The sequence below is a fragment of the Opisthorchis viverrini genome (assembly GCF_000715545.1).
Source record: "Opisthorchis viverrini unplaced genomic scaffold opera_v5_498, whole genome shotgun sequence".
Lineage (NCBI taxonomy): Eukaryota > Metazoa > Platyhelminthes > Trematoda > Opisthorchiida > Opisthorchiidae > Opisthorchis > Opisthorchis viverrini.
This window is the reverse complement of record NW_008752161.1, coordinates 44,992-66,149: the sequence shown is the minus strand read 5'-3', so window position 1 is coordinate 66,149 and position 21,158 is coordinate 44,992. Positions and strand designations below refer to the sequence as shown.

The 21,158-nt window shown below is 47.6% G+C and overlaps 2 protein-coding genes across 2 annotated transcripts in view; both read left to right on the top strand.

Annotated features, from left to right (window-relative positions):
• Positions 1-8,336, top strand: part of T265_11456 (hypothetical protein) — a gene marked incomplete at both ends in the record, with an annotated part of 16,445 nt that extends 8,109 nt beyond the window's left edge. Inside the window, 2 exons of the mRNA XM_009178113.1 lie at positions 6,104-6,230; positions 7,972-8,336. Of these exons, the coding sequence (XP_009176377.1) occupies positions 6,104-6,230; positions 7,972-8,336 (492 nt within the window). The remainder of the gene's footprint in view (positions 1-6,103; positions 6,231-7,971) is intronic.
• A 726-nt stretch (positions 8,337-9,062) lies between these two features.
• T265_15436 (hypothetical protein) overlaps positions 9,063-21,158 on the top strand; it is a gene marked incomplete at both ends in the record, with an annotated part of 26,536 nt that continues 14,440 nt past the window's right edge. The window contains 2 exons of the mRNA XM_009178112.1: positions 9,063-9,384; positions 13,371-13,546. Of these exons, the coding sequence (XP_009176376.1) occupies positions 9,063-9,384; positions 13,371-13,546 (498 nt within the window). The remainder of the gene's footprint in view (positions 9,385-13,370; positions 13,547-21,158) is intronic.

Here is a 21,158-nt window from a genome sequence, read left to right as displayed (position 1 = left end):
CCCCGCGCTACCCGACAAGAGCAAAAACGCCCCGGGAAACTTGGGCAAAAGCCTCGATCCTGTGTAGCAATCCGTGAATCCGTGAGTCCGTGCAGTGGCAAGTCGCGTGGGATTTGAATGCTTTGGAGACGTAAACTAACATGGCATCGGATATTAGTCCCCCGTCCTTGGTTAGGGTTAAGCTGGCTTTTAAACGAGCATGTTCGTCACGCAAGAACGGTTTGGGAGAAATCTGCGTGGAACTGGAGGTATCATGTTGTAGGCTGTAGTGAAATCCGGGATACCTCGCTTCAGAATGGCTCGTCACTCTGCACGGCACGTTTGTGGAGTTAATAGACCTGTAGCTGCCGGGCGATAATCAGTGAACAGTTTTACAGATTGGCGTGGCAATCGAGTCCTTCAAAGCAGAAGGAAGTTGGCCTTCATCAGTCGACTGACGAAATACCAGGAAGAGATATTTTGACAGTGTACACAACGTTTACTTCAAGAAATTTGGTTGGACCTCCTCAGGCGCCAACACACAAAACCGGTTAATTTTGTGCGAGAGTTGACGAATGTTCTCATCTGTGAATACCAGGTTGGTTATAGGCCATTCGGAGTTACGCCTTGGGAAGATTGGATATGAAGATGACGCTGGACTTGAATACAGACATGCATAATGGCTTCAGATAGCACTATACGGTCACAGGTGGATTCGCTGTTCCCGTTTCTCCAGGCGAGCGCAGTCGGTTTGCTTCGGTGACAGTATCCTGCGTATTTCAACATCACGTTTCTGCTTTTCCGGCAAGTCTATAACGATTGCTTGTTTCCGTATATTCCATCGGAGGACTTCTGACCTGCAGCGGTTCTGCATTTTTACAAAATGCCAGCTCATCTTCTGTCTCCTGTAGTCAAATTTTTAATAAATATTTGAAACCTCTTCTCCGGAGGACGCCAAATCCCTTTAGGCAGCTTGCAGCTCATCCGACTGTGTGCTAATTTTTTTGGGACGAACGTCGCGTAAGCCTCGTAAACTTTTTGGTCAATGGTCCCGGTTTAATTTGATCAAGAACGATGTGCATACCTGAGAAGTCTGCACGGAAGAAGTTTCGAATCCTCTTTTGAGGTTCGGGATTTCTGGTCAACTAGCAGGTGAAATCAAACGTCACCACATAGTGGTCACTGTCCTCCGGGAGGCCTTTGGAGCAAGAGTAAATGAAGTGGTAGTTAAACGAGTCGCTCAAGAGTTTGTATGAGGAATTGGCGTCTTCCGAAACACTCGAGGGGAGACAGTGGACCACACCGACAAGGGGAGAGTCAGACAGGCGCAGCGAGCTTTGAATCCACAGTACGTCGAGTGGTTCCGGAGAGGATAACCGGGATGGACAGGGCCGCATTTAAGTGGAGTGCAATGACACCAGTCCCCATGCTTTGATTCAGTGAAAAAAACGGAGCAGCTGTCTGTCGAGATCTCCGGGTCAGAGATGTCTGGTGTGGGCTGAGTCCCTGTGGGCGCGGGTTTGGACGGCTTCTTAAAGCAGACTGACTGTTTAGCATGGCAAATTTCGTTGAAAAGGCTGAGACGGTTGAAAGACAGGCACTTTCACGCTGTCTCTGCCGCCTCCGAAGGTGAGGAGCCAAGATGTGTACAACCAGAGATCTTGGCAGATATAGTGGCTGTACGCCGGGTTTGAGTCCAAAGCTCCGAAGGTGCCTATGCGATATGCTTGTCCGCCTCCCGTACTGATGGTTCCACAGTTTACTGTTCATTGCAAGGTTTTTTGGCCTGCTGGAGACAGGTTTGCGAGGGCCTTTTACCTTTGAGCGACATATTTTCCCCCGTGAATAAAAAATTTTGATCGCTGGTAGGTGTAACTCGCTCAATACCGCTTTTGGAAAACCGGATTTACTGCCGTTCAAGGATTTGGGGCAAACACATATCTGACTGGATTATTGAGCTGTTTGGCGCGGTTTCGTCGATAAGGTTTCCCTGTGAGCCTCCGAGCGTGGCGCGACAGCACCAAGAAGTATTCTTTAGGAATATTTGAAACCTCTTCTCCGGAGGACGCCAAATCCTTTTAGGCAGCTTGCAGCTCATCCGACTGTGTGCTAATTTTTTTGGGACGAACGTCGCGTAAGCCTCGTGAACTTTTTGGTCAATGGTCCCAGTTTAATTTGATCAAGAACGATGTGCATACCTGAGAATTCTGCACGGAAGAAGTTTCGAATCCTCTTTTGAGGTTCGGGATTTCTGGTCAACTAGCAGGTGAAATCAAACGTCACCACATAGTGGTCACTGTCCTCCGGGAGGCCTTTGGAGCAAGAGTAAATGAAGTGGTAGTTAAACGAGTCGCTCAAGAGTTTGTATGAGGAATTGGCGTCTTCCGAAACACTCGAGGGGAGACAGTGGACCACACCGACAAGGGGAGAGTCAGACAGGCGCAGCGAGCTTTGAATCCACAGTACGTCGAGTGGTTCCGGAGAGGATAACCGGGATGGACAGGGCCGCATTTAAGTGGAGTGCAATGACACCAGTCCCCATGCTTTGATTCAGTGAAAAAAACGGAGCAGCTGTCTGTCGAGATCTCCGGGTCAGAGATGTCTGGTGTGGGCTGAGTCCCTGTGGGCGCGGGTTTGGACGGCTTCTTAAAGCAGACTGACTGTTTAGCATGGCAAATTTCGTTGAAAAGGCTGAGACGGTTGAAAGACAGGCACTTTCACGCTGTCTCTGCCGCCTCCGAAGGTGAGGAGCCAAGATGTGTACAACCAGAGATCTTGGCAGATATAGTGGCTGTACGCCGGGTTTGAGTCCAAAGCTCCGAAGGTGCCTATGCGATATGCTTGTCCGCCTCCCGTACTGATGGTTCCACAGTTTACTGTTCATTGCAAGGTTTTTTGGCCTGCTGGAGACAGGTTTGCGAGGGCCTTTTACCTTTGAGCGACATATTTTCCCCCGTGAATAAAAAATTTTGATCGCTGGTAGGTGTAACTCGCTCAATACCGCTTTTGGAAAACCGGATTTACTGCCGTTCAAGGATTTGGGGCAAACATATCTGACTGGATTCTTGAGCTGTTTGGCGCGGTTTCGTCGATAAGGTTTCCCTGTGAGCCTCCGAGCGTGGCGCGACAGCACCAAGAAGTATTCTTTAGGTGGCGTTCCCATGAGGGCGTCAATGTGTCATCATTACGGTTCACAGCAGACAAAATTTTGGAGGTGTTAATAAGAGCAGATGGGCACTCCTTCCACATTGTTGATGGAGTGTGGTACTGCACTTGCCGAGGCGCTGACCCCACATTGGAGCAATTAGCATGCCAGCACCCCTCACCACGCAGCAGCTTCCTTCTGCCTACAGAAGTAGCAGCAGACCAAACCCGTAAAAACGCTGTCCGATAGCCCAACTATCCCAACCTCTGAAGTTAGGAATAGCATCACGGACGGAGTCTATTACTGCGGCCTGGAGACAGGCGTATACACCCATAAAACAGCGTGGTTTCACAAAACACTCACATACCGCGAATCTTTTTCCAACACAGATCCATGGACGGCTGGCTGGTGACTGCCAAAGCCAACGGCCTTAACTTACCTGGATTTCCGAGAGCATTTCATCGAGTTGACCAACCGGCTTCCCTGATTAGGCTACCGCATCTGTGGAATGATCGGTTGACAGTCGCCTAGCCGAGTGACTACATCTCCGGAAACACTTGCCCCATATTTTTCAAAGGAACAATCTTTGATTTACTGGTTGCACCCTGGCCGCACCCTGGTTGCACTGTAAGATATGACCATCCATCCACGAATACCCTGACCAGGAGCATCCTCATAGGGATTACGACCATCTTAATCGGGGCCTCTTAAACTGCCCCCGTCAGATAGCACCAAGTACAAGTCCATCCATGTTGGTCACCAACCAAACACGCTGGATATCTTCGGTGTTACCTCATCTTCCCTTCACATGGACTTGACATGGACACTATTACGTCTGTCTACTTTAGACTGAGGGCCAATTGGCCACCCTCACAAAGGCAGTCAGTTGCACCTAGCTCCTCCTAGTGTGCCATGAGATCAGTGCTCGGAAATCAATGTCCCGTCCACAACACCCCTACTTGCTTGTTGCCAGAGTGCAGTAATTTATTCAGGCGTCGCACATGAGGATGGAAGAGACTCCATTTAAGCCTACCTAGCAAACAAACGGCAAGTGTGTGAAGGGACAGCCACAACTTTCGTACGGGGAGTTCCTCGGAACTTAACAATCCCCATACGGAAGTATCATGGGACCAGAAGGGACCTCTTTCTAGCTCACGCCAACCGGTAAGCAACCCTGATCAACACTGATCAGATGTGATAGGAGTTCCCACAGTCTTTTGGCCAGTTTGTCGTTTCATGACCAATTTGTCATTTTCATGACCACCGCGTCCATGAATACTTCTTTATTCCTAACTCACGCTTCTATCCTCTCCCTAATCACCAGCCGCACTATCACAAGCACCCGAGGCACACAACCAATTTGGCCACTGGAGCGAGGTGTGCGAAATATACAAGCTGCAGATAGGGTTGTGACGCTGCCTGCGCTGTTCTGATGGTATCGGTCACTGAGGGTTTCTCTTCTCAGTAGGTTCAGAAGTGAAAACTCCTCAGGTAGCGCAGCATACTGTGACATTGCAAGTTCCGTGGGGGCAAAAAATTTCGCGCGCTGCTGGGGCGTGGCGAAAATATGGACCTGCAGGGGCACTCAGTATTCGCACAATGAAAAGCAATTGAAGGCTGTGGCGCGTCCCTGATGGACAAAAGTAATCAGGAAATTTAGTTAAGAGTACCAGTTAACCTTTTGAGCCCTATTTAGGCATCCCGGGTTCTTAACGATGCTGGGGTTTCGTTCCAGGAGGCTTCTCCGCGAGAGGTATGGTAGTCCCAGTGGACAATTCGATTTGGTGACCTGCAAAAAAATTGAACGGCGATGAGAATGGTTTCTGGTTTGAGAATATACGCAGCAAAATGCACCATTTCAGCTCAAAAAGTTTTACTCCACTTTTAACGGTTTTGCAGATGAAAGCATTGTGCGGATAATTGGATCCCCTGCAGGGTGGCGCCAACCCTGCGCTCCGATTATACCCCATTACTTACATAGCGGTTTGCTTGAATGATTCAACGGTAACGCATTTGAAACTCAAATGTATCGGCTTTCACGCCCCTCATAGGACCTTATACGTGCCCCTCTCTCCCCCCTATTGCAGGTACCACGGACGAATCACCACCTGGACAGGGTGGAGTATCCCACTTATACAGCCCCCTAACTGACCTTGACGCAACTTTGTACACCCCCGACTTCCGGTTTCGGTTTCGTTTGAATGCACGCGTGTCGTTACCACACTCCGGTGTTCTCTTCTGTCCCACCCGACCTGCGCGCATGTGTGCTGTGTCCACAGTGTGGACTCATTAATACCAGTCCGTATCTCTGCACATTTCAGAACTGACGTGTGCCGTCGCTACATCCTCTCGAACATCGAATATCACTGACTTCCTGACGTCCCACGCTACACAACTCCCCAAAAACTGAAATCCAAGTTTACGGGGGATTATGTAGAGTCAAGTTGATGTGACCAAAGAAGTTGCTTTTGTGATTCTGTTCAGTGGTTACAACCGATGTATTGATCTCTAGTGATCAATGAAGTGAAAGCCCGGCGCCATTTTGCGCTATACGCAGTACTAGGCATTAATAGCAAATACTCGTTCAATAGTGAACTAATCACTCCAGTTAACAAAAGCGTCAAGACGTCGGATGTCCTTGGTGGATTCCTCCTGTGCTACAAATGGCGAAAGATGGAGTCTAATGGCAACACCAATTCTTCGCCTTAAGTGTTCTGGGTACCACCACTCAGAAACAAGGCTTACTCGTTTTGATCTAATCGGGTGAATAAATTTGTCAAGTTGCTCACTGCTATCCCATTGGTTAACCTGAATCTGTCCAATTTCACAGTTGCCAAACTTGAATAATGTTTCTCACGCGCACAGAATATGATCGTGGGGTGAACACATTTTCCCCCGAAGGTAGGCTGTTCCAGGTGGAATATGCCATTGAAGCCACAAAAGTAAACTATTTTTTTCAATAAAACTATATATTTTCAGCTGGGATCGACTGGAATTGGCATAAAAACTCCAGAGGGCATCGTTTTAGCCGTTGAGAAACGAGTCAACTCCCCACTAATCGTCCCCTCGAGTATTGAGAAGATATTCAAAGTGGACGATCATATTGGTAAGTTTCGAAGATGAGTGGGGTTTCTTTGACGATTTTTCATCCTTTTGACCTCTTACTGGTGTCCTTAACGGGTGGTGACACCCTCAAATAATTAATGGTTCGGGTTGATCGCGTTCCACAGGATGTAATATTGTGGGATCAGACATCATCTGAATGTATAAGTGACCTACACTAAGATGCCCAGGTGTATCGAGGCTTATTGAGGCCTTCTGGGATAGGAACGTTGAGGACCTTGGGCAGCTGTTACCGCAGTAAAGTAAAGCGCAAACGGCTTGAGACAGTCGAATTCTTCACCTCCGAGTTCCAATGTAAGTCATCACAAGAAAGGTGTGTCACGGATGCAGCAGGCAGCTTATGGGCTGACTGCTTTGGATGAGTGCGTCAGTCGACTGTTTGAAACCGCCCTTGTCGAGCACAAATAAACATCCTGTAGTTACCCTCAATTTTCTTCTCAAGATTTAGACATTTGAGCACAAATGTCCTAAACTCTTGAGTTCATAAAGAAAGACTACTGTACAGTAATGCTATATTTTTTCCCGAAAATGAGTATCACCTCTATCTAAGAATCCAAAAGGTTGCAGACGGAAAGTATATCTAGGACCGAAATGTTCATTTTATTTCAGTTTATCTGCCATAAATGTTGCTTCACTCACTGGAAAATAGGAGAGTGTGTGATATAGCCATACACTGGATGTTGTGGCCTGATCAATTAGTTTTCATTGGATGTTGCTCTAATGGAGCGAAAACCGAACAGCTACGCATTGAAGACAATGACTTCGATACACGAACACCACCGATCGCGTAATCGAGCCATATCTGTCAGTATCACTAACCGTTGATGATTTGTGTCCTAGAGTCCCAATCCAGGGAGGCGGCAGTTGTCGACATGAGTGAGCTTATTGGTTGTTTTTATCATAGGCTGTCCACTTCTCGGTCGCTTCTGCTAGATGAAAAGAGGTGCGAGACACCTTCCTCCGGCATGCGAAATATATGTGCTAACCAGCGTAACACATGGAGCGTGAGTAGCTCCTAATACCATCCGGCGTTCTTCAGCACTACTAGTCCAATGTTCCCATCAAACCCGGCCGATGATTAAGAGACAGCGATGATCAAACGCTGCGCCTAACGACCATGTTTCTGACCTACAAAAGTGTGGATCGCCCCATTGTAGTGTATAATCTACCCTTGAAAAACGTCATTCCGGTGCCATAGGTGGTTGGGCCGTCACGAAGAGACTGGACCTTACCGTGGTGTGACAGTTTGGGCACTCCAGCGATCCATTGAGCTATACTGGGGAGTGCCCCCGTGACATTCAGTCTCTCATACCAGGTTGGTCTATGGTTAGAAGTCTGACGAACACAGTCTCCTGGCCCTCCAGGTTGGGGGTTGGAACATGTGGCGACTTGTTCCGTAGAAATGGTAATGCATTTGCATCTCCCGCAAAACGGCTGTCTTGCGGTTAGGCTTTTGAGCCAAAAGCTTTGGTTGAGGACCCTAATCGTTCTCCTGTCTAGGTGTGGGCGCGCTGGCATTATTGCAGCCCTCGTACAACCATGATATTCACGACTAGCGTACTTTCATGCCACATAGGCCGTCGCGTGGTGCCGGGTCGCCTTACTTGCTGCATACAGCAGGGTGGGTAAGCGAGAACAGGCTACTGCTGACGCCTCCCTTCTTTCTCTTTCACATACTTTTTCTTCCCTCTTTCCCCACCCCATTAATAACTCTCTCCTTGTAGGCCCAGCACTTAGGACTGATGACTCCGTTCGTCATGCATCGGTTTTGCGTGCAGCGTCTGCTCGTCACATGGTGCCGACATCCTCAGGAATCTCCAGATCAGTCCTCAAGCCTCGACACCCACTCTATCTGGCCGCGTTCAATGTTCGCACTCTGAAGCAAGCAGGACAACAAGTTGTTCTTGCACTCACACTGGATTCGCTTTGTATCTATATGTGTTGTGTCTCAGAAACGAGAATTCAAGATGCAAGCAAAGTGACTGAGCTAACTGCTCCGTCAGTCTCCACTCGCTTCCGGCTGTGCAGCTCTGGTGATCCAGAGGCTGCTGCGACGGGATGTGCACGGGTTGGTGTCGTGCTAACTTGACTGGATACCTGTTGATAGTCACTTCTGTGCGCCTCTGTCTGCTCACAGATATCGAGTACGCAGACGACATAGCTCTTCTGGGATCTAACCCCGTGGTCATGCAAACAATATTAAATAATCTAAGTAATTCTGCCTCACGGTTCGGCGTGCGCTTCACACCTCAAAGTGTAAGGTCCTACTACAAGACTGGGTGGGCTCGAACCTTAGCCTCATGCTTACGGGTGAATCGATTGAGGTAGTAGACAAATTTGTTTACCTGGGCAGCTGTATTAGCCCCGGTGGTCTCGCGAAAGATGATATTTTCATCCTGATTGGAAAGGCCAGAGCAGCTTCTGTGAACCTGTGTCACCTGTGGCGTAGGCGTGACATCAGCTTATCCGTCAAGAGTCGAGTTTACAATGCTGCGGTGCGCTACATATTATTAAATGGATCAGAAACCTGGCCGCCGTGCGCCGAAGACGTCAAAAGACTTTCAGTGTGACCGTCGATGTTTTCGGAGCATTGCCCGAATCTGGTGGGAACACCGGGTCAGCAATGCTGAAGTTTGTCGAACGGTATTCGGGCGAAACAACACACCCTCGATAGACGAACTGATCATACTGAATTGGTTGCCTTGGCTTGGCCACGTGCTGAGCATACCAGTCGACCGACTTCCTCGAAGGGCCTTTTTCGCACAACCACATGAAGGTGGAAGAGAGCCAGAGGCGGTCAAACAGTGAATCAGCAATGAAGTATAAAAGCCACTACCAGCAAACTCAGCTGGTCTGGTCATTGCCGTCTTCCTGGATGGGGACCCCGAGACGGGCCATATCAATGGTTAGGGACATTGTCAAACATGGCCCGGTGACGCCCTCGCTGGCGCTCATGCGTTCAAGCTATTTCCATGAATGCATAGCTCCCTTATCGATTCCCCCAGTTAAAGACCCACTGGCAGTGCTCTATTTACGCACCAATTTATCAGCTTCCGTCCGCAATGCGCAGCTACCTGCCATACCTCTCCGAATCATCAGTGAACAAAACTGTGACAGGTACAAACATTGTACGACAAGTACGCGGTTATTACAGCTGGCAGTGATGATGATGATGATGGCTCTGTCAACGTCTGTAAAGGAGTCTCACAAGCGGGAAGTCGACATGTCTGTTTATCGTGTCTACTTACTCCCCAACTGACTGTAGCTCTGATGCCGTCGAAGACAAGTTTTACGACGCTCTAAATGCCCTGCTGCGGCGAGCTAAAACCTCAGACATCGTGGTGGTTGCCGGAGATACGAACGCACAGGGGGGCAGGCTTAGTGCATCTGAGACTCAATTAGGAGGTCGACATGGATTGGACTCGGTACGTACGGGCAATGGGGAACGATTGCATGGCGCGGATCAATAACTACGGCAGTGAATCATCGATGTTGAATACTGATGTCATGCTGTCGATGATGATGATGATGATGGATCAGTAAGTGACTACCGGTCGTTTTGGAACACATTTGTGGACTCTGACCACGCGCTCGTCCGGAGTCGCTTCTCCCTACGTTTCCCGGGGCCGCGTAAGGTTCGGACAAATCACCCGGCAACTGAAAGACTGGCAGATCCGGATGTCAGACGAACCCACCAGAATCATCTTCTAGAGTCTCTTCCAAATGCCTCACCATCAGATGTGTACTCATACTGGGACGAGATTGCCACCCCTTTGCATAGTGCTGGGAATTTCGCCTGTGGCACGACCCAATCAGGCGCAGCCAAGCACCGGATATCAGACCGAACAGTGGTACTGCTCAAATCTCGGAGAAAGTCCCAGCCGGTCCCAAACACAACCCGGTTCCTGAACATAATATGCTCTCAGGCTTCCGGACGTGTGAGAGTGTATGGAGAGCTCTCCAAAAGCTTCCGCACATAAAGCGACGTCCGTCAGGGGCGCCCACTCTCCCAACTTCTTTTTAACTTCGTGATCGACGAATGCTGTAGGGTCTCCAAAACCCTGGTGTTCAAATAGCCTGTGAAGAAAACCTTGTCGATCTGGAGTACGCAGACGACGTCGTTCTCATGTTCGAAGAGGAGGAAAAACCTGAAGGAGAAGTATGAACTGACCAAAGTCATGCCGTCCTTTGGTACACACTTTGCACCCACAAAGTGTAAGGTTATGCTCGTGGACATGCAGCTATTGAACACGCCAATTACAATCCAGGTAGGGGCACTCGAAGTTGTGAGGCGTTTTACGTGTCTTGGGAGACATTATTTTCGATTTTAATGTGACAGATGAGGTCAGTGTACGAGTCTGTAAGGCTCGTGTCGCTTTTGCAAATCTGAAACACTTATGATGTCAAAGCGGCACACATCCAAATCCCTAAGAACATGTGTATGAAGCTATGGTGTGGGCTGTTTTGTTGTATGCCTATGATACTTGGCCTGTTCGAGCAATAGAACAGATCTTTAGATCTGCACTCATTGTTTCAGAACCATAGCCGGGGTATGCTGGTTTCAGGGAATGCATAACAAGGCAATTGGCAAACGAGAGTCCGGTTGTGCAGCAAGGACTTTGGTCGAAAATTGTGCCTAGCGTCAGAAGCCGCTATGATTGGGCCATTAATTGCGCATGCTGAAGCGTCGTTTGCCTAAGAGAGTTTTCCGTGCCAAATTCAGAGTAGCGCAAGCAGGAAGCTTGTCAGCCTTTGACTCGTCAGATGGGTATGAAAAGGACCGCGAACTGTCTGAGTGCTTTCGGTGCGATTTGCCTTCCAGGATGGGGATTGCGTGATCACCACTATGCCTGGTTTGAGGTGCTGCAGTATATACCTGCCAATCGGTGCCAATGGCGTTCTTGTCGTAATTTTTTATCCAAATTGCTTGAAAGATTGTCTGGTGGAATAGGCACTTGAAATGCTTATGGTTGGCGAACACTAAGTTCCTTTCTTGTGATACTGAATTCGCTTAATTTAGGAGATACGCACCGTCACTTCACTGCGAGGTCTAGTTTCTTGGTGATAACGGTCCTTTAACGGATGTTGTTATAGAAGGGAATTTCCGTGTGGTACCACAAGGCTTGTCCGACATTTTCCTCCCTGAGTATGCACAGCGGGGTCAGACATTTAAATCTTGCACCCTTAGCTTAGCAGAACGGTGCTTACCACGTTGATAACCTTGGAGAACATGGTCAGTTTGTCCTAATCCGTGGGTGGTGGAGATTAGACGTAATGTTTTTTGAGGACATCCACGATGTCATAAGGAGCAGTCCTCACTGCGATCTACCTGTAGACATCGGACCGACGTGTGGGGTCAATGATCTACTTGAAACCGTTACAAAAATTGGAGCTGTAACCCTTTTGATAGAGGCCGGCTACCCAAGTTGCTCAATGCTTTCAGCCGAATTCTATTTTGTGAGTAGGATTTCGTCTGATTTTCATACGAGTGGTTTTAGGCCATGAGCACTTCATGCGACGCCCGTTAGTGGCTTATGTAGATAATTCATTATCTATCATGTTAGCCAGGGCGTCGAACACTTTTCACTCTGTTGGAAGCGCCTCCAGAACCTAGCTATTTCCTATTCGGAAACCATGCAAGTGGTACATCTATTGGAGTTCCTCGAAAAGCTGATTTATGCAAACCGATCACTTGGTGGATGTAGTTACCAGGTTAAATTTTCCGCCTCCAACTGACTAAAGAAAACACACGCGGAACGCCGTTGAGTCAATCCACGTGTGACTTTCTTATGTCTGAGCTCGGCCCGCAGACATTTACCGTAATCAGCATCTACCCATCAACCAGTATACTCAAACGGCGAGGTACCGGTCATTACATCGCTTGATTATTCATGACAGGTAGGTGTCGTTCCGCTCCACCGGGTGCTCCCAGATGCCACTGTAGAAGGACTGTTAATGTCAAAGATTACTTTTCTCGTACGTCGCTCGCCACAACTATTGCATGAATGATCCCATGCGGTACCCACTTTCGCCTCGATTTCGTTTTTGCTCGTCACTGAGGCTCACGAGCTGTGTTGACCACCAGTGATGCACAGAGCTGACTGCAGAGCAGGTCATCAGTTTGTCGGTATAAATTTGGGCATCCACCCTCACTAGCCGTACCAACGATCATATGGAATTCGATATGAAGCATTTGAAAGTTGGGGAAGTGGTGTTGTTGTGTCAACTCCAACTGACCTCTTTGCTCAGCACTTTCAGTCCGTCCAATCATCTGACAGCCGTGGCATCACCTGAAGTATCGGATGCTAACAACAGTAAATGGACGACATAATGGACTGCACCTCAGGTGCCTTGACTGGCCGGCGATGACAACCATCTGATGAAGCATCTGGTAATGGGAAGAACAGACCTTGCTACTTTGAACAGGATATCTTGGTATCTATAATCGACGCGCTTTTCTCAATTATATCGTATTGCTATGCGTCGATTCTAGCCAAAAGGGTTTGTAGTTTTTGACAGAAAAATTAAGGTTGAGGAGTTTCTCTTCCCTGTTTATTGTCCCTAATACACGGATCTATAACTTTCGTCGCAGAGGATTAATGACCAATCAAAATTTAAGGTGCTCATGTCTTTCTTGATAGGATATCATGGACCTCGTATGGTGTTGATAAATCGGTTATAAATGGGTTATAAATGGTTATAATGGTCTTCACGAATATTGAAGTGAAATGCAGTCTTCCTAAGATGACCTGCTTATCTGACATTGGCACCGCAAGTGATATACTATTCCCTCCAAGAATCAGTTACCGCATCATACATATTAAGCACAAATGTGCAAAACAGTGATCCTAACAAGCAGTCAGTTTCTCGTATTTGGAATAACTATCAGTCCCGAAGTCCATCAACTTTTGAATTTCTTTTAGAAACGTTGAACCTACTTTCTGACGCCGTACTAATCCACGCCTATCAGCTCGCTGGTGTCATTTCTTTGGGATTAAATCAGTGCGCTCTGCCCATCTTACACTGTTCATCCAGGGATTCGTCCACTGTTGTCTGTCAACTAGGTCAGATTACTGACCTACCCTTTGTTTGGATGAATCATAATGCCACTTGTTCTTTTCAGCCTGTGCCGTTAGTGGGCTCGTTGCAGACGCTAGAACGCTGATAGAGCGTGCACGCACTGAAGCCGCACATCACTGGTTCGTTTACAATGAAAAGATGTCAGTGGAGGATGTCACCAAGGCAGTCAGCAATCTGGCCCTCGCTTTTGGTGATGACGATGTGGACTCGGGGGCCATGGTGAGTTTGGAAACACCTATTTATATCTGATGATATTTGGGCTGCAGTCGTGAACATTGGTTAGCGATGTCGGTTTATTCACACGGACGTAGACAATGCTGCCCAGTGTACAAGTGTGAGGATATAGATGATTACGTACAAAATAAACCATTTCGCACTTCTGTCCATTGGTGTGCGCGCCTAGGATTTTTGGTGTGATCGTTTCTCTAATAGCATAGATACGCGTATCCATTAATATTTCACATTATGCTCCACCAAACCCAGCCTCCTGGTAATAGACCAGAGGTTTGGTTATATATATATATATGTATATATATATATATATATAATGTACTGTTACGATGACACGGGACCTTACCGTGGTGTGACGGTCTGTGCACATCCGTGATCCTTTGAGCTATACTGGAGGTTGTCCGTGTGACACTCAGAATCCCTCATGTCAGGTTTCTCAATCGGTAAAATTCAGACTACCACAGTCTCCTGATCCTTCAGGTCGAAGACTGGGATGTCTGGTGGCATGTTCCTTAGAAGTTGCACTACACTGGTAGTGTTACGCCAGCCATCACTACTACGATTAGGCTTTTTAGCTAAAGGCTTTGGTTGAAGGGAGGAAGGAAGGCCCTAACGGTCCTGTTTAGGTTAGGGTCCCCTAGCACTATCTTAGAGGTCGAGGTGGCCCAGTGGTTAAGACGCGAACTTGCTGACCAGAAGTCTCGTGGTTCGAACTCAGCCTCGGCATCCCGACTGTTCTTGTCTAGGCTTAGGAAATCTGGCGGCATCTCAGCTCTCGTGCTCCCTCCACATGGTATGATAGATGGGCACAAAAGAGTGTTACGGATGAACGATTATTTATTTCATTCAGTTTCTTTGTCCAAACACAACCGCGAACTGGGTGAAGTAGCAGTAATTTGGTACCACATCGGCCATGGCGCGGCCCCATCAGCCTGGCCGCATAGCTTAGTACATACAACAGGGGTGGTAGGCGAAAATGGGCCACTACTGATATCTCGAATCGTTCTTCAATATTTTCTGCTGATTTATTTCCTGTTCCGTTTAAAGATTATTCTTCTGTAGATCCCAGCTACAGAAACTCCAGTCTTGCATCCAAAGGAGTAACTAGTACCGTGCCACGGCCTACGTCTGTAGCTTCACGTCCGTCTAGTAGACATCATTCCTCTATGTCTATCTTGACTTCTACTGGCGAACTCTGAAGTGAACCGGCCAACAAGCTGCCCTGACACGCACTATTGACATCTCATCGATAGGTATCTGCTACTTTTCCGAAACTCAGATACAAGAAATGGTACGACAATCAAGCTTATATTCACCGTCGTCATCTAGACGGGTGATCTGTCACTATGCCTTACACGGGCGATGATATAGGTCTCAGCTCCCGCACTGAGGCCTCTTCACTTGACAAGATCCCCGTGAATAACCGCCTATGCGCTGTTCGTTTGTCAAGTTACATAAGGACACACACTGGCCGAAATTCGTTATTTATCTACAGTTTATCCACATGCATAAGCCAACTGTATCCCTGGTTCGATGGAACATGTTTTTCATTGAGAAATGTTCTATCCCCTATCCACAATGATGAGTTTGGATATTTCCCCAGCGGCTCGAATTGGTGGCCCGTTGTTTTCGGACTCAAGGAGTTCTGATACTGGTGATGGTCTCATCACTAATCATTCCAGTAGTACTGGATTCAGACGCGATTGGTACTGTTGCGAAACCTGGCGCTCCCCAACAGAAAAGTAACCATCGAGTTAGATTGTTCACACAACCGTTAGCCCCCGGTGACGAGGCTCTATTCATGACTGCCGATATTTCTGGACCACACATGTCGGTTCAGATCATACATTGGTCCGGTGTAAATCGTCGGTGAGCTTTCTTGGGAGATCTAACAAACAAATCCCTCGTTTATCTATCGAACTGCTGTCTGACCCATGGATTATACAATCTTATCAAACTAGCCTACGAAAGCTTTGAAACCTTCATCTTCAGAAGAAACCAGTCATTACTAGGACGGGAGAGGCTCCTTCATTTACATGAAATTAGGCTCGGTATGCGGTGTTTCGTAAGGCCCATCAAACAAGCGCTAAAATTCGTAACGGTCATTTCCCTCTCGATTTCTTCCAGCCATTTGAGCGCTGAGCGTAACTCATTCACAGGGGTTATTAGATATCAGCTCGAGCGTAGTCTGCGGGCGCATAGAAAATCCTGGTGGGATCGGAGGGTAAAGACACTGGAGGGTTCAGGACACGAAGGAATATAGCACAGCTGAGAATGTCTGGAGAGCTTTTCACTTGATACTTAAAACAGGGCCGAAAAAACCTGGTGTTAGTGAAGTCGTGAAGGATAATATTGAAAGTTTAACGTACAAGAACAAGAGTCTTGACCAATGGATTAGTTAGCTGTTCGTCCCTGTACCCACGTCTTTCGTTCCACCCGTTCGACCCGGATCGTGGTCTGTGAGCTTAAGTATTCACTTTACTTCTTGACCAATGATTAGTTAGCTGTTCGTCCCTGTACCCACGTCTTTCATTCCACCCGTTCGACCCGGATCGTGGTCTGTGAGCTTAAGTATTCACTTTACTTCTGTAGTAGTAATATGCTTTTCTACCTCGAACCGTTATTGGGCCAGAGCGCCGGATGATCTCATACCAGCGTTATTCAAAGATAGTGGTGGGCTTTTGTCTTTTACGTTGACTAGTTTGTTTAAACGAATTTGGGAACAGTAGTGCGTTCCAACAATTTGGGACCAACCACCTAAAGGGTCCATCGGTGACACCATCATGTATTATACTCTCAGGGACTGCGAATCTGGATGTCGAATCGACATCTGGAGAAAAATTGGTATGTTCGGAGCATGCGGATGAAGTTGTTCCGTTATTCGATGACAATGCGTGCAAACAAACCTTAAATCTATACTGGGTGCGGTATGCAGTTTGCACCTAAATTCCACAGTCAGGTGTCCCCTTGGAACTTCAGACTGAGGTGCCTTGGTTTGACAGGTTTCCTTTTTTACAGCTCCATAATTCGTAGCTGTACTGTGACGGATAAGGTCATTACGTGCACCATCAAGACACGAGTGATATTTTCCAACCTGCTCCACCTTTGGTGTCAGAAACGAATATCGCTGAGGCTAAAGGGGCGTGCCTACAAATCAACCATGAGAGCCGTTTTACTCTAGAGGTGTGAAATTTCACCGGTCTGATCTGAAGACCTGGAGCAACTTTGGTTATTAAATTGCCGATATCTCCGTAGTATAGCAAGCATCAACTGGCTGCAGCATGTGCGTACTGAAACGCTCCATGTCAAGTAGTCAGTTAGGTTCGCCCGATCAGCAGAAAAGGCTCGTCTGGTTGGGCCATGTATCACTTTCTTTTGACCACCATCTACCAGAGAATATCTTGTTTTCCACCCAGCTAAGCGTTCGCAAAGTACTGTTCATAATGTGGCAACTTGAAATGAAAATGGTTACTTCTAAGCTTAGGGCCGTGCGTTCTGTACGCTTTCGTGGGTGTGTGGGGTCTTGATTCCCCATATGTATGTTTGGAAACAATACTGGACATGGCACATAACCGACCCCAGTGGCGTTCATGCCGTCAGTTCCTAGTCAAATTGCCTAGCTAAAGTTTATCTATCGTTGTGCGCTGGAATTGTGTCTGGTGTGGTTTGCAAAGAACGTTGTATCAACCCTCCTGATTGCCTCGTGTTCCAACATGACTCCCGAATGTGTATTTCAGTTGTTTTGGAAATCGGTTCTCGCCTCTTGCAAGGAGTCCCAAATTTTGCCATTTTTGCTAGACCCCTTTTCCCCATGATTGTGTGGCAGTCTGTTACCAGTTTCCACTACTGACCTACTTCTGTCCGTGATGACGGTATGCCGTAAACGAGAGCGTACTCTTGAGCGCAGCTTTAGCTGAAGATAAGGAGAAATCCCTTTTCCACTCAATTTGGAATGCTCCTCATGCTGCCGGAAATTTTTCATTGATATTCCAAGGATAGTACATCTTTTAGTAAATACGTTAAGCTGGCTCTAGTTCTTCCTGTGTGCTGAGTCTGTTGGACAGTATTTTGTGAGTCATTTGGAAAACGTCGACCCGTAAACGGAACGTTCAAGGAGTTGCGAAGATAACCTTCAATTAAACACTGTTTTGTTGCATTGGAGGCATTGAACATGTCACAGCAAGAAACGTCTTCCTATTTTTATTCTATAAAATCTTGCTTGAATCATAAGATTTGACAAAGGAACCGTCTATGTGGTCGACTGCTGTCAGTAATTCGGCTGACAGGATCACTTGAGCTATTTCTATGCGCACTACTTGTGCCTTACCAGTAGTGTAAAAGCCACAACTATCATATGTTTTCTGCAGGCCTGAAGGACAGGAAGCGACATACATTTAATGTCTGCTTCTCATCAGAGCCATTATTTTATTATAGGATTCTTTCGAGACGTCCCGTTCTGGTTGAAGAGCTACACAGTATTTGTATGAGATGATCGTGGAAGTCATAAGAACCTAGTATTGTGGTCCAAACAAGGGTATAATCAGCCTTAAGTCTGCGGTTGAACATTTGGCTGATTTCATATGCATCGAACCCTGCAAGTACCACACAACCTTGTCTTGTGGTTCGTCACTATCTTGCATCTTCTCATAGATTCACTGTCCCTTTGTTGTATTGTTCGGACAGGAAGACTACGGTCTCTAAGCATGTTTCCAGATGCGATGGAATATCAAGTGATATGCCTGTCGGCGCGCCGAACCACCTCGTGGTGCCGAGTGTGTAGCTCGAACGTTAGTCTGGGTGAGCTGAGTTCAGCAACTCCAGACGGCTAACCACTTTGCTTGATTTCAGTGTGTTGATTTCTTACATGAAGCACCCGGCGCCTCCGCACCAGTTCCACCAAGTACACTAGAGAGGCCTGTGGAGCTTACGTTTGAGGGGTGTGGCAATTGCTGCAAATCGATTTTCCAGGCAGAGACTGACCTGAGTCAACACCGCCGGCACGCACACCCCATCCAGCATAATGCAGATAAAGCTTGACTCAGTGAACAATTTCGGTGTTAGCTGGTCCAAACAAAAGTTCCAATCACATTTAAGCTCGGCTAGCAATCTATGTCCGTCTTGTGACACGAAAACCGCACTGTTCGCGAGGTTGGAGTAGTATTTTCCTGATAGATCGGTTGTCAGCTTTAAAATCAGGTTACGTGTGCTTAGCTGGCAGGCACTATTGAACGAATCATCATCTAGTGCCACTGACCAAACCATCGGTCAAATAGCGATCTATTCGTCAGGATCTGATGACTGTAGCGTTTGGTTTAAACAAACCGTGGATTGCACCATGTCTCTCTTGGATTCCGATGCTGTCAGTTCTCTCGCTGACCTGGCGTTTGCCTGAGGGTTGTGGTCTGGCATCGTGACATCGGAGCAACTCCTTTCATCTCCACGCCTCTAAGACATTTCCACACACCTGGAACCCGGCGCCGTCATCAGATAGCCCATTTTGTGCCGGTCAACCGAAAGCAGATCCGCCGAGCCAACTACGCCCTATACCGACAAAGACGGAAAGATGCAGCGTTATTGTGCTCTATGGGTCGTGTAAGGATATATGCAAATGTAACTTCGGCCTACCTACGGACGCCGAGCAGTATTGGAAACAGGTGCTCTCTGCTCGAAAACACGTCGATAGTCGGCTAAATCGCACAGTGCTACCATCCGATTGTAGTTTGATCGAGCCAATTACAGTTGGGAAAGTCGGCTGCAAGATCCGTTTAATAGGCGATTCGATCCCAGGTCTGGACAACCTCTCGCCCGATGCTTCACTGGTTCAATGCCAGTGCCCTCGTCGCGTATTTCAACTTACTCCAATTATCTGGGGGTTGTCCGCCGCATTTGTTTCCTGCTTCTATTAGCTTGGTTCCGAAGGTCACAAATCCGACTTCACCGGACCAACTGAGACTGATCTCCGTGTGATCCACTCTTGTTCGGTGATTTCTGCTGCGGTCGATTTGGCAAGAGCTGGTATGAAGGTCAACGCCCGAAAGACAGGGACAGGAAATATCGGGTGATAGCGGTCTCAGTCGAACCTTTTTGCTTCACCAAAGAACTCATCGACCCTCTAGGCCCGACATACACCGTGATATTTAGGCATCCCCTTCATTTCCAGGGGGAAATGAGTCTGCAACCACCAACAGCAGCTGCTCAGACTGCTTGATGAGGTGATGCATGTCCCGTTGAAGAAGTATCGAATAATGGAAATCACAAGTAATTGCCTGGTACTGAGTCTGACATATTCGCTCGTGCTCGGCCAAGTCCACCGAGACACGCTGAAAAGTTTGGACGACTACATCAGGCAATCTATTCGTGCTGGCTAAATCTACCGAAGGACACTCACATCCACGCCGGTAAACAACATGGGAATCGGGACCTGGTGTCCAAAATTTGAGTGCAACAATCCCGATACAGCGGAGGGCGCGTATGGAAAAGCTTCTTTCTACCCAGTGCCGAGTACTACGCAATGTGCTCAACGATTCCGCATTTGGCCAGATTGTTCGGGATCTCAGCCTTCCGACCCGAGTCCATGTTGCATGCGTGAACACCAAGGAAGAGCTGGCGGTTGCTTGGGGTGATAGTCTGCACAACGGTGTTGACGGTCGCGGTTTACGAGAGTTGGCTCCTTCGCCTCTTTCCAATCGATGACTTGTATTTCCAGAACGATATCTTATATTCTCCTGTGACCCTTCCACATCCATCGCCTATATTTATTTATTATGTCTGCGACCATGCCCTTCAAAACTGAACGATAGTAGTGTTTGATCACCGATTATCTGATATGTTTTTAAGTACGGTGTTGCCTGTGTATCAGTCAGAACGCTTTCGCTGGCAACTCAAATGCGAATCGAAGACAGTATTAATCCACTGGTTGAAGAATGTTCACCTATAGGGCGAGATTGCTTAGTGGTTAGAGCGCAAATTTACTGACCAGAAGGTCCGCGGTTCGAACCAGACCTCTACCTCTCAACTTCCCATGTCTAGGCTTGGGCAACCTGGTAGTATCCCGGCCCTCGTGCTTCCTTCTGGTGGCATGGCAGCTAGGCACCGAAAGGGTGTTACAGCTGAAAGATTATCTTATCTAGAACTGTCATAATTACAGTTCGAGGCACATTAGCAGAATCCTCAAAACAAATTTTGAAATTCCTGAGAATAGTTAAAACACGTCGTTTATCGAAGTTTGCGTAGAACGGGATTCCAAACAGATATGTGAACCGGGAGTGAGGGGATGACACCAAGCGTCCACAGCAGATGAAGTTCTTCAGTCCTCGACAGAATAGTCCACAATAAGCATGTGAAGTAAATCTACCGATGGGCGTGAAATACAGTGTGTCCACTTTAGTGATTTCGGCTTTGTATTATCAACTAGTGACGAAGCTGGGGTTGATGATTGACCTAAAGGTAGCCCAGTCGCGCCCTCAATGGCGCTCGTGCATCCAAGCTATTGCCTTCAATGCGTAGCTCCTTTTCCAATCCCCCCCACTTGACAGCCCACTGACAGTGCTGGATTTATGCACCAGTTTATCAGCTCCCGCCTGCAACGCGCAGCTACCGC